This window comes from Ascidia mentula, chromosome 8 (assembly GCF_947561715.1).
Source record: "Ascidia mentula chromosome 8, kaAscMent1.1, whole genome shotgun sequence".
Lineage (NCBI taxonomy): Eukaryota > Metazoa > Chordata > Ascidiacea > Phlebobranchia > Ascidiidae > Ascidia > Ascidia mentula.
Genome location: NC_138573.1, coordinates 11,857,673 through 11,870,100, shown reverse-complemented (window position 1 = coordinate 11,870,100; position 12,428 = coordinate 11,857,673). Strand labels below are relative to the sequence as shown.

General features: G+C 38.5%; 1 protein-coding gene and 1 pseudogene across 1 annotated transcript; one reads left to right on the top strand and one right to left on the bottom strand.

The window, feature by feature from the left end:
• Positions 1-1,140: 1,140 nt before the first annotated feature.
• LOC145911959 (uncharacterized) lies at positions 1,141-6,646 on the top strand (annotated as a pseudogene).
• Positions 6,647-6,674: 28 nt separating this feature from the next.
• LOC145912700 (uncharacterized) lies at positions 6,675-9,295 on the bottom strand. Its single transcript, XM_083000260.1, has 5 exons — positions 9,177-9,295; positions 8,776-9,017; positions 8,370-8,522; positions 7,903-8,065; positions 6,675-7,633 (listed from the first exon to the last, which is right to left on the bottom strand). Exons 1-5 carry the CDS (start codon positions 9,274-9,276, stop codon positions 7,440-7,442), a joined length of 852 nt encoding a protein of 283 aa, XP_082856386.1. The 5' UTR covers positions 9,277-9,295; the 3' UTR covers positions 6,675-7,439.
• Positions 9,296-12,428: the final 3,133 nt, after the last annotated feature.

The window sequence follows — 12,428 nt, the reverse complement described above, 5'->3', positions numbered from 1 at the left end:
AAGTTAAATTTGGTAAACTTATGCCGCAGCGCGACAACGGGACATGATTTATTGCAAATCACCAACGTGGCACTGGAAGCGCGGGGTAAATCGCGGCCAAAAATGATTGCGGGTTTTTAACCAGTAAACCGGAAAAACCTTTTGCGCAGTTGAAAGAAAATCCGAAATCACAAAAACTGTGTTGGCTTTTATACCGTCAGTTTTGTTGTTCAATTGTTCCAGAGTTACAGACGAAGTACAAATGTCCAATTACGTCACACATCGGCGTAACTTCACACCAAAAAAATACAGACAAAACATGTTTATCGATGTTTGCATTTGAACTTCGTGACTCAACAGAAAATGGGTGGGATTTTACCCAAAGGTTTTTAGTAGTCTGTTAGGACAGCATACACAGGAATTACTGGCCATGACAGCTCAAACATGTGTTGGTAAACATGTCGCCAACATCCAGAATCTTTAACAGATTTCGCTTAAATGGTGGGATGTGTCGTAACAGGGAAACACGATAAGGGACACAACCACAAGCTGTTTTTCCATTTCTAAACCGAACAAAGGATTTATTCATCTCACATTTTGTAATGTCGTACTGTATGTGTTTGGTTGCCCGGATTCGGTATTCCACTTCACAGGGAACAAAAAATCCAGATGCGTGAGTGGAACTTGTGAGGATGAACGATTGGTTTACTTGGGTGACCCTGTTTAAACGGAAATGGGTGCCAATGTTTGCGTAATATACTTCCTTGTGGTTCACATACATAGTTCCAAAGCAAGTCTACAACAAGGTTTATTTTTGCGACAGCGCATTGCTCGAAATGAGTGCGTGGCGCAGGGGAACATGTTGAGAGATAACTGGCCAAACAGACAGTTGGTCATTGATCCCGGTAAACATGAGCCATCGGGGAACTGCCTTGTTCGGCGAAAAAGACAGGATGTCATATTTACAAGCGGGGCGAAGTACACAGAATCATAGATTGAGCGGTACAGTTGAAAAATGTACTGAATTGCCGACCTGTGCGCGTGCAAGAATGTGTTTGTCGTGAATTGATTCAGGGTTTTTTTTTGTGATAAACGGAAAGTTTTTGTTGCCTAAAAGCGTGCAGCGATTACTCTGTAAACTGGTTGTAATTGGTACCCTATATGGCGGGAAATCTCTTTATTCAAATGCTTCTGTGTATGGGTGCGTGCTGGTGTTACGCTCACGGCGTCAAAGTCAAGTGCCTCAATCGATCAAAGCAAAGCAATTACGACATTAATTGGTCAGGTAAGCCACGTTGGACTTTGTAGTGTGCAACCTTTAAATAAATTTCGAAAAATTTTGCTGTCCCGAATAATTGCTTGAAGTAATTATTGCTAGCTGCTTGTTTCAGGTCAGTTCTATCGGGGCAGTTTACCCGAAACCGAAATAAGACAGAAAATTGGAAGGTCGGTCGTATTTTCATGCGCTCATTTCTCTTACACGAAAATAAATCCGCCGCCAACTACGGTACTCTGGTACAAGAATGGAAACCTGTTGGACCGTCGGATACCTAAGGTTTGCAGTTTACGAAAAATAAACAGAGCGTCCATTTTAGGGTCGAGGTATAAGTTTCAACGAGTTGCGTCTTGCCAAACATGATTTCCAACACTTAAATCGGGTTCTTGAACAGAGTAAAATAGATTATGTCAATCAATCTCCACAGAGACAATTGAAACATTTTAAATCTTTACATGTTGTCAAAAAATAATAAGTACATCTACCTTTTTTTGCCAAACCTTTGTGTAAGTAAATCCGTTTATAGTGTTCCTAAAGATTATATTATAACATATTGGAAACGCATTTCCCTTCAGTGTTAATATCCTCTGTCTAAGAAGCCTGCATATAGTATGGCATTGGTAGAAAGACTTTACAACATCCTTTGTTTTGTCAGATTGAAATATATGGCTGCAACGAGCGTCCGCCATACAACGGAACAAGATTAAAGGTCGTCAGAATTGATGAAAATGATGCAGGGAATTATACTTGTCGTCTGATGCTACAAAATGCGAGCAAGACGAAACCTGATTTTATCCATCAAGATTATATTCTTCGTGTCACTGATAGAGATGGTCGAGGTAAGAGAATGGTGTGTGTTTAAACAATAGCTTACGTAATGTGACATTTCTCTTTACATGTCAATAGTGCTCCCACCTGCTGTCACTACAACAAGAACGGCGACAACAGAAAAGACTAACCCCACTACTCCAACTAGTTTAAACGGCACGCAACTAGCTGAAAGTGCAAAAGGTGAGTTATCACATATGATTAAGCCAGGTGTTCACAAGACACAAAGTTCTGTCTTGATTGGTTCTGACTTTTCATAGAAGCAACGACTTTCAAAGAGGAAGTTATTTTTATTCCCACGGGATTCGGGATTCTAATGCTTATAATCATCATGGGAACAGCTGTTTGCCGAAAAAGACAGAAAAGGTTAAACGATTCCCAAGATAAACTGCGGGCATTGGGGCCACACGTGACCCGTATGCAGTTACGCAATGAACTTGACCAAAAGAAATATGGACAGGTAAGTTTAAGATTTTAATGTTTTTCTACTTCAGGATTGTAACGAGTTCATTTCCGCAGGTTGTTGAGTACGTGAATGAGTCGCACTACAGGAAACTCTTCCCATTTATAGACGACACTGAGTGGAAATTGTTAAAACGGTCGCACGTGGACAGAGGAAGGTATAAATTGTAGCTTGTGAGTTTAGCTGATGTGTTTGTGGTAATGCAACTTTGCGACGAATTTAAATTTGTAAAACATTAAAAAGTTTCGATTTGTTGTTTGCTTTTCAGTAAGATTTTTCCCGTATAAAATTAACACAGATTCCATGAATTTCGTAATTGCGAGACTGTAGAAGGAGTTATAATGTATCATAATCACAGTTTAATATATTGTGATTCATACCCCATAGCCGATAAACTATAGCCGAACATTCGCCATTAATAAATGTCCGCTTTCTTCCAGTGTCAAATGCGAGGTTGAATTCTCGATGCCAATCGTACTTGGAACAGGCAACTTTGGTCACGTGTACAGAGGCGAGATTGCTAGGGCTGATGGAAGTAAACAACTGTGCGCAGTCAAACGACTGAACGGTAAGTTTTATGCAGCTCAAAACCTGAGGGTAATAATGTTGAAGCCTATTAGGTCGAAACACTGCATGCAGGTCACTTATTACGTGTGTTATTTCCTGTCAGATGGATACAAGTCACAAGATCTCGGTCATTTTCTGAGGGAAGCGATAACCCTTTTACAAGCAGGCCACCATTGTAATGTGGTAACGCTTATCGGGAGCGTTCTGCTGGATGCAGTGTCTACCACGGTATTAGATAGTAAGATTTGGACTGTGGTTTTACTTAGCTCAGGCTCACGAATATTTGTGTTACATTTCACAAATGTTTTTTTACCTTTTTATTTAACACAAACTAATCGCACTCTATTAAAAGTAATGTACATGTGCAGTAGTTTTAGTTGGTTAAGTTTGTAAAATGTTTAGAGTGCAAAACTGATGTTCGCGTTTCGTATGGAATTCGAAACTCGCTCTTTATCAAGCTACTCTTTGAAAAAATCTACTCAGTTATTTAAAGAGCACAGGCAAATAGGTCGATCCTTGGCAATTCGAAAACGATACGAGATAGCAAGTAAATACGTCTCGCCGGTCAGATGTGACAAATTGGGCGACAACAAACAATGGAGTGATTCACAATAGATAAGATGCTGAGACTCGACGCCATGTCGACAAACATGTCTTCTGCCAAATTGCTACTTTACTCGGACTTTGTTCTTACTGTGTTCATTATAGGGCGAAGATGACGAAAACCTTCGGAAACCACCCATTCTGCTGATGGAACTTGCGTCGGAAGGAAATTTGAAAAATTATCTCAATGAAAGAAGGTAAGGGAAATTGCCCCCTCGCCAACTTCGCGTTGCTTGGAAATTCGCCAATTGCAGTTTTTATTCTGTAAAATGAATCCCAGGGAAGTTGTTTCGGGAAACATGTAACGGTCGTTTGTTAATAAAGAAATAATCAATTTATTTACCATCCCCAGGTTAAAAGGAAAATGTGTTTGCATACCGTTGATAGTTTGTTATACCAGATGTGCTTGTATGCGCAGATTGCAAGACAAGCATATTACAAACAGTGGCAACAACTTCACGGTAGGGAAAGGTCTCACTTTCCAAGATCTGATGTCATTCACCTTCCAATCGGCAAGAGGAATGCAGCATCTGGCCAGCAAAAACGTACATCATTTTAGTAATTGTAAAAACTGATTTCTAGGAATGTCATAGCTAGAGCCTAGTCCCTAGATGCAAAAACAATCTTCCAAACCATGTATTTTTCGGACATACATATTTGGCCCCCAGGCATATTCAATATTCAAAAAAAAATCAATCAACGAATAAGAATAAAAAGGCATATCTTGAGCAACAAAACCCATAGTAAAATTTTATTCTGATTCCAGCGTGCCGTTTTTACTTATTGTGCAATTATGTTATTCTAATGCAAATTAAATTTCAAATATTAGATTATTCATCGAGATCTCGCTGCTAGAAACGTTTTGGTGACGAGCGACAAGAAAATTAAAATTGCTGATTTTGGATTGTCGAAGCACATTAGAAATCTACAGCAAGAATATTATCGGATCCACAGTCCAGCGGTAAGTTAATCGTGTACGTATCTTGTATCCATACACTTAATCTTAACAAAAAACTGGGTGCAGATGACTCCTGCCAAGTGGACAGCACCAGAAGCGCTCTGGGAAAACAAATTTTCGATGAAATCCGACGTGTAAGTGATTGGTCACGTTACGTGCAATTTACTCGGATTTATAATTTACCTTTAGATAAAAGTGCCTATTTGTTGTACGTTGGTTGTAATAATAATTGTACTATAGTGTAGTTCGTTTTATGCGCCAAATTAAATAACAATTTTCTGAATATATTTTTACGCTTCAAGTAATTTTATTTGCTTATTCTTTGATTTTCAAAATTAAAACACTGTTTTTATATGGTATTTCAGGTGGTCTTTTGGTGTACTATTGTGGGAGATTTTTACTATGGGTGGCCAACCTTATCAGGGCGTCACAGTTTCACAACTTTATCGACGACTTGCTTCAGGATTTCGTCTCACTAAACCTAACCTCACCACAGTAGAAACGTAAGTTCTTGTTTTGTTTCGGCAAATCAGGAAATGATGAATTAATTTAGGAACAATTTGTCTTATAAATGTGTCTTTGAAGTGAAACATGTATGTAGTTAAGGTTTTGAGGGTTAGCATTGCAAAAGGAAAAAATGTTTGTACATCTTTTAGTTTAACTAGCTGTACTTTGAAGACCGACGTGTATTGTTGGGTTGGCATCGAACGTCACTTTTGAACGTAGACATTCGTGCGATTTGACATTCTACTTTTCGTTGAAGTGAGGTCGTTTCGGTAACATGCGGCACGTTTGGGAGAACAGACGTGGTACAAAGTTAGCTTCTGGGCAACGTGGACTTTATATGTTTACCCACTTACTAGCTATGACGACATTAAAGGCGCGTTATTTTTCGTCCAGGTATAAAATGATGAAGAGTTGCTGGGCGTGGGAGGCAGACGCCAGACCTGACTTCAAGGACCTCGTCCTATTTTTCGACGGATCGCTTGCGACCGTGTCACAGGTACTGGTGGTGCCGATGGTTAAATATAACTGGTATTTACAAAGGTATTCTGCTCGAGGGCTTAAGAGAGACAAAGTAATTTGAGACATTGAAATAACTAGAAAATAGTTTGTTACGTTTTTGTTTGCAAATTTTGAAAATATAATCTGTTAACCCAATCAAAATTTTTTTACGTTTTTTCGTATAATTGCAATTTTAAATAGTGGGTCGGTTAACTTGTGGTTAACATTAATACTAAAAACATGAATTAACAAATGCACATCTGTCACAAGGTTCCATATGTTGATTTCAACCAACAAGTTGATTCGGTAATAGCATCGACCAGCACCGAATCATATTCGAAAAGCGGGTCTGAACACTCGGGATCCGATTCTGTATTCGATTATTCCGATTCGTCGGGCAGCTCAACCGAATCCGAAACTTCAAGCGGTACAGTAAAAGACTCGGCTTTTAGTACAATGACGTCACAAGATGGCACTGAACTTGTGATGACGGAGAGCGAATTGCCGCGGAAGAATTTCATCTTCAGTGAATTGATTAATCCTGTTTACGAAGATTCCGACACTAGAGGTAATTGCTTCCTTATGTTGAGGAAAATGGATTTTGAGCTCAAGCAACTAACTTTAAACTTTGATTGTTGTAAAAATTTAACAGCAATGCTATCGCCAGTGACCATTATCAGTGGCTAGACAACACGATTTTACTCAAATTTTAAACTATTTTCGGAAAGGCCAAGTAGGATTTAAGTTCCGTCTCGTTTTTACATCAGTTTTGTGCGCAATGTTAAGTGGTGATCTAATTCCTTTTCACTTCGCTTCATACTATCAAGTCTTTTATGTTTCAAGATGTACAAAGTGAAAAGGAAAACTCGCCGATGATTCGAGCATAATATGATGACTACAATCACCTCTCCACAATCATTCAACACTGCCAGTCAATCCTCTACAATACACAGTCGCAAATTTTTATTACGAGTCTTTTCCAAGTGTAATAAACGTATTGTCGCCCAGAAACGTGCGCCCTCTAGTGGGCTTTTTCGATGATAGAAGTGAGGATTTGCTACAATCGAAAGTCACAGTAAAGAGCTTTAAAAGAAGAATTTGTTCGAATATCTGACATACCAAAATCGTTCCAAACCCTTTGTGACGTCAGGGAAAATCGTGCAAATTCGGTTATGGAACGTATACTTTTAACAGGAACGAAGAAAAAAAATCAGGCGCTACACTCAAAACAAAGGTCGAAAAATTGTCTAACAAAAATATCAAGAAACTTATTTTCAAAATACAAAAACATATATTTGGAAGACGTCCGATTTGTGCTGGATAAGTTTTCTGCAAAAAAAGCTTCGTAATCTCAAACGTTGTAACACATGAGAGTAATTTCAATACGTGCATAGTTTGGCGCACAGCAGATATCAAGCGATTACGGGTTGTACCAATTTGCGAGTATTTATACCTAATTTGTTCGTAAATAAGGACGCATGTGACAAGACAAAGATTCAATACAGTTGGTACGAAGTATACGTGTTGTATAGGCAGTGGTTGTAGAACAGTAAAAGTTTGTTGAAACAGCAAAGAGACGACTCGACACATTGTCGTTGTGATCAGTTGAACGCAGTATACAGTGCTGCGTTTCGAAACTGTTTTTTTGAAAAATCCAAAAAATGACAGCAGAACTCGCAAGACATTTGTTCGTGCAACAACAGATGATTCGAACCGCAATATCGGGTCAGCAACTTCTGTAAGTAATCATGCAACAGTGATCACCCGGTTGGAGTCATTGCTTGCTGTGGTTCGTAATATCTACTCCATAGTCGGACTTTGGGCGAAGGGGAAAGACTCCTATTGTGCGGACTACGTATAGGTGTGTACGTGAAGTCCGGTGGAGTTCGGGTGATGAAGGAGGCTGAAGGTTGGTGAATAACATCCTGTGTCATCCGCTTGAATATTCCACAAGCTGGAATAAGAATGTATAAAAGATTGACGAAACTTGGCAAAAGGAAATTGTACGAATGGGTGACTTGTTCAATTCTTAGTGCCAATGGAACATATGGTGTCTATTTGGGTTTGTTTCGACCTAGCTAAAATGGGTGTTTTGAAATTTGACAGATTAATTTATTTACATGTAAGTATTGACACAAATGCCACAGTTACGCTGACAGTAGCATTAAGCAACAAAAATAACACCAAACAAAAATCTGGACTATAGTGAAAGTGTTCACTCACCAGCAATGAGGATTGCAGTACTGACCACCACTGTAAGCACGGTGTACACCATCATACGGTATGTGTCCTCATAAGACGCAAACCAGGCCTGATTTTCTGATGGACAACTTGGAGTGGTTGCTTGCGCCACGCCCGCGTTACCTTCCACAACCAAACCAATCTCCTACAAAGAAAGTCGCTGTTTAAATATGCTGACTAACATTATGCGTACGTTTCGAAAATAACTGTGTCCGTCTTCAGTTTTTAGAAGAACGTTTACATTGTGTTAGTTATAAACTCAGGTAATTAACATATTGTTTTGAATCAATCGTTTCCTATATTGTCCCCCTAAACCCAGTTAGCCTCAATTTTATTTGTTCTTAATTATGGTTAGTTTTACCAATATGTAGTTTCATTGATACATAAATACACCGTTGCAATCTTAAAAGATTTTTGAAGAGAACTGTCCAATGTTATGTACAAATTACCTCGTGCTGTTGAGTTACGTCGCTGATTAATCTTATATTGGTGGTCTGAGTAGCAGCGTGTTTTGATGCTGATATCATGTAGCAATATGAACCGAGCAGAGATTCATCTTCTTTCTCATTCACCATCACAACATCACGGTTGTCGGATACAACCTGCAAACAAAAAATTTAACATAAAATATATCACGTCAACTTTGCTCATAATTAAATGGTAAACGGAGGGAGGTAACCTTAAAAAGGCACTTCCTTAAAGCATCGGAACATATAATTTACCAAAATATTTGCAAAGATTTTAACATCAAACACTTTCTGGTCAAGGGATAATGTAACTTAAACCACAGGATCTTTCTTTACAGGTTCCACATCCACTATGGTCATTCAGAATTTTAAACAAAAAATACCTAACCTGAATAGTTGAACGAACAACTCGGTTCATTCTGACACATAAGGTCACGTGAGAACCGACTTCAATCTTTTTCGACGAAATTTCCCATGAAAAGTTTGGAGCAAATTCGACCGAAATTTCATCACGCTCCACCGACCCCGCCACGCGCGAATATGGAGATAACGTCACTACAAGCTCGTCATCAATAGACGAGAGTTTGGGATCGGATGACGTAACCGGTTCGATGACGCAAGCAAAATGTTCTGAAATATTCAACAATTCGTAAAACCTACTATCCGTATGTGAAAAGTCTTAAGAATTAAGGGTTTTGCAACGTTCAAACGCAAAGTATTGAGATTTATGTTCGTTTTCTAATGATTTGTTTGACTTTCCAAGAACAACAACACGTTCTTTTTTCTTACCCTTATCTTCAATATATGAAGCTTGAGCAGAGAAAATACGAATGTCGGAATGTCTGAAGTTGACTTGACAACGAAACAAACGTTTTGCGATTTCTTCCATGCCAGAATCAAAACCTGAACAAGCTATCAGAAAAAAATATACACTGGAGTTCAAACCGATAGAGATTTATGTAATTAGACGTACAATTGTTATCATAAATGTATAAAATGTTTAGAGTTCAAAACTGATGTTCGCGTTTCGTATGGAATTCGAAACTCGCTCTTTATCAAGCTACTCTTTGAAAAAATCTACTCAGTTATTTAAAGAGCACAGACAAATAGGTCGATCCTTGGCAATTCGAAAACGATACGAGATAGCAAGTAAATACGTCTCGCCGGTCAGATGTGACAAATTGGGCGACAACAAACAATGGAGTGATTCACAATAGATAAGATGCTGAGACTCGACGCCATGTCGACAAACATGTCTTCTGCCAAATTGCTACTTTACTCGGACTTTGTTCTTAGTGTGTTCATTATAGGGCGAAGATGACGAAAACCTTCGGAAACCACCCATTCTGCTGATGGAACTTGCGTCGGAAGGAAATTTGAAAAATTATCTCAATGAAAGAAGGTATGTGAAATTGCCCACTCGCCAACTTCGCGTTGCTTGGAAATTTGCCAAATTGCAGTTTTTATTCTGTAAAATGAATCCCAGGGAAGTTGTTCCGGGAAACATGTAACGGTCGTTTGTTAATAAAGAAATAATCAATTTATTTACCATCCCCGGGTTAAAAGGAAAATGTGTTTCCATACCGTTGGTAGTTTGTTATACCAGATGTGCTTGTATGCGCAGATTGCAAGACAAGCACATCACAAACAGTGGCAACAACTTCACAGTAGGGAAAGGTCTCACTTTCCAAGATCTGATGTCATTCACCTTCCAATCGGCAAGAGGAATGCAGCATCTGGCCAGTAAAAACGTAAAAAAAATCATTTTAATAATTGTAAAAACTGATTTCTAGGAATGTCATAGCTAGAGCCTAGTCCCTAGATGCACATATAGTCTTCCAAACCGTGTATTTTTTGGACATGAATATTTGGCCCCCAGTGCATAATCAATATTTTAAAAAAAGTTAATCAACGAATAAGAATAAAAAGGCATATCTTAAGCAACAAAACCCATCGCAAAATTTTATTCTGATTCCAGCGTGCCGTTTTACTTTTTGTGCAATTATGTAATTCTAATGCAAATTAAATTTCAAATATTAGATTATTCATCGAGATCTCGCTGCTAGGAACGTTTTGGTGACGAGCGATAAGAAAATTAAAATTGCTGATTTTGGATTGTCGAAGCACATTAGAAATTTACAGCAAGAATATTATCGGATCCACAGTCCAGCTGTAAGTTAATCGTGTACGTATCTTGTATCCATACACTTAATCTTAACAAAAACTGGGTGCAGATGACTCCTGCCAAGTGGACAGCACCAGAAGCGCTCTGGGAAAACAAATTTTCGATGAAATCCGACGTGTAAGTGATTACATGCAATTTACTCGGATTTATAATTTACCTTTAGATAAAAGTGCCTATTTGTTGTACGTTGGTTGTAATTTATTGTACTGTAGTGTAGTTCGTTTTATGCGCCAAATTAAATCACAATTTTCTGAATATATTTTTACGCTTTAAGTAATTTTATTTGCTTATTCTTTGATTTTCAAAATTAAAACACTGTTTTTATATGGTATTTCAGATGGTCTTTTGGTGTACTATTGTGGGAGATTTTTACTATGGGTGGCCAACCTTATCAGGGCGTCACAGTTTCACAACTTTATCGGCGACTTGCTTCGGGATTTCGTCTCGCTAAACCTAACCTCGCCACAGTAGAAACGTAAGTTCTTGTTTTGTTTCGGCAAATCAGAAAAAATTATAGGGTTTAACTTACTTTGGAAGTCACTGTGATTGGCGGCCATTAAACTAGTAATATATTTCATGGCATAATTGCGCCAACTTTTTCCGTCATGATGTTAAACATAACACCACTATTCTATGTTCCTATGAAGCATGATGAATTAATTTAAGAATAATTTGTCTTATAAATGCGTCTTTGAAGTGAAACATACATGTGGTTAAGGTATTGAGGGTAAGCATTGCAAAAGGAAAATAATGTTTGTACATCATTCAGTTTAACTAGCTGTACTTTGAAGACCGACGTATATTGTTGGGTTGGCATCGAACGTCACTTTTGAACGTAGACATTCGTGCGATTTGACATTCTACTTTTCGTTGAAGTGAGGTCGTTTCGGTAACATGCGGCACGTTTGGGAGAACAGACGTGGTACAAAGTTAGCTTCTGGGCAACGTGGACTTTATATGTTTACCCACTTACTAGCTATGACGACATTAAAGGCGCGTTATTTTTCGTCCAGGTATAAAATGATGAAGAGTTGCTGGGCGTGGGAGGCAGACGCCAGACCTGACTTCAAGGACCTCGTCCTATTTTTCGACGGATCGCTTGCGACCGTGTCACAGGTACTGGTGGTGCCGATGGTTAAATATAACTGGTATTTACAAAGGTATTCTGCTCGAGGGCTTAAGAGAGACAAAGTAATTTGAGACATTGAAATAACTAGAAAAAAGTTTGTTACGTTTTTGTTTGCAAATTTTGAAAATATAATCTGTTAACCCAATCAAAATTTTATATTACGTTTTTTCGTATAACTGCAATTTTAAATAGTGGGCCGGTTAACTTGTGGTTAACATTAATACTATAAACATGAATTAACAAATGCACATCCGTCACAAGGTTCCATATGTTGATTTCAACCAACAAGTTGATTCGGTAATAGCATCGACCAGCACCGAATCATATTCGAAAAGCGGGTCTGAACACTCGGGATCCGATTCTGTATTCGATTATTCCGATTCGTCGGGCAGCTCAACCGAATCCGAAACTTCAAGCGGTACAGTAAAAGACTCGGCTTTTAGTACAATGACGTCACAAGATGGCACTGAACTTGTGATGACGGAGAGCGAATTGCCGCGGAAGAATTTCGTCTTCAGTGAATTGATTAATCCTGTTTACGAAGATTCCGACACTAGAGGTAATTGCTTCCTTATTACGAGGAAAATGGATTTTGAGCTCAAGCAACTAACTTTAAACTTTGATTGTTGCAAAAATTGAACAGCAATGCTATCGCCAGTGACCATTATCAGTGGCTAGACAACACGATTTTACTCAAATTTTAAACTATTTTGGGAAAGGCCAAGTA

What these genes read in the sequence shown, in the direction of transcription:
- LOC145912700 (XM_083000260.1), bottom strand. Translation starts at nt 9,276, where the DNA reads ATGGAAGAAATCGCAAAACGTTTGTTTCGTTGTCAAGTCAACTTCAGA. An exon ending in TTCATATATTGAAGATAAGG is followed by an intron (nt 9,018 to 9,176) that starts GTAAGAAAAAAG and finishes TGAATATTTCAG; the next exon opens with AACATTTTGCTTGCGTCATC. An exon ending in TTGTTCGTTCAACTATTCAG is followed by an intron (nt 8,523 to 8,775) that starts GTTAGGTATTTT and finishes TTTTGTTTGCAG; the next exon opens with GTTGTATCCGACAACCGTGA.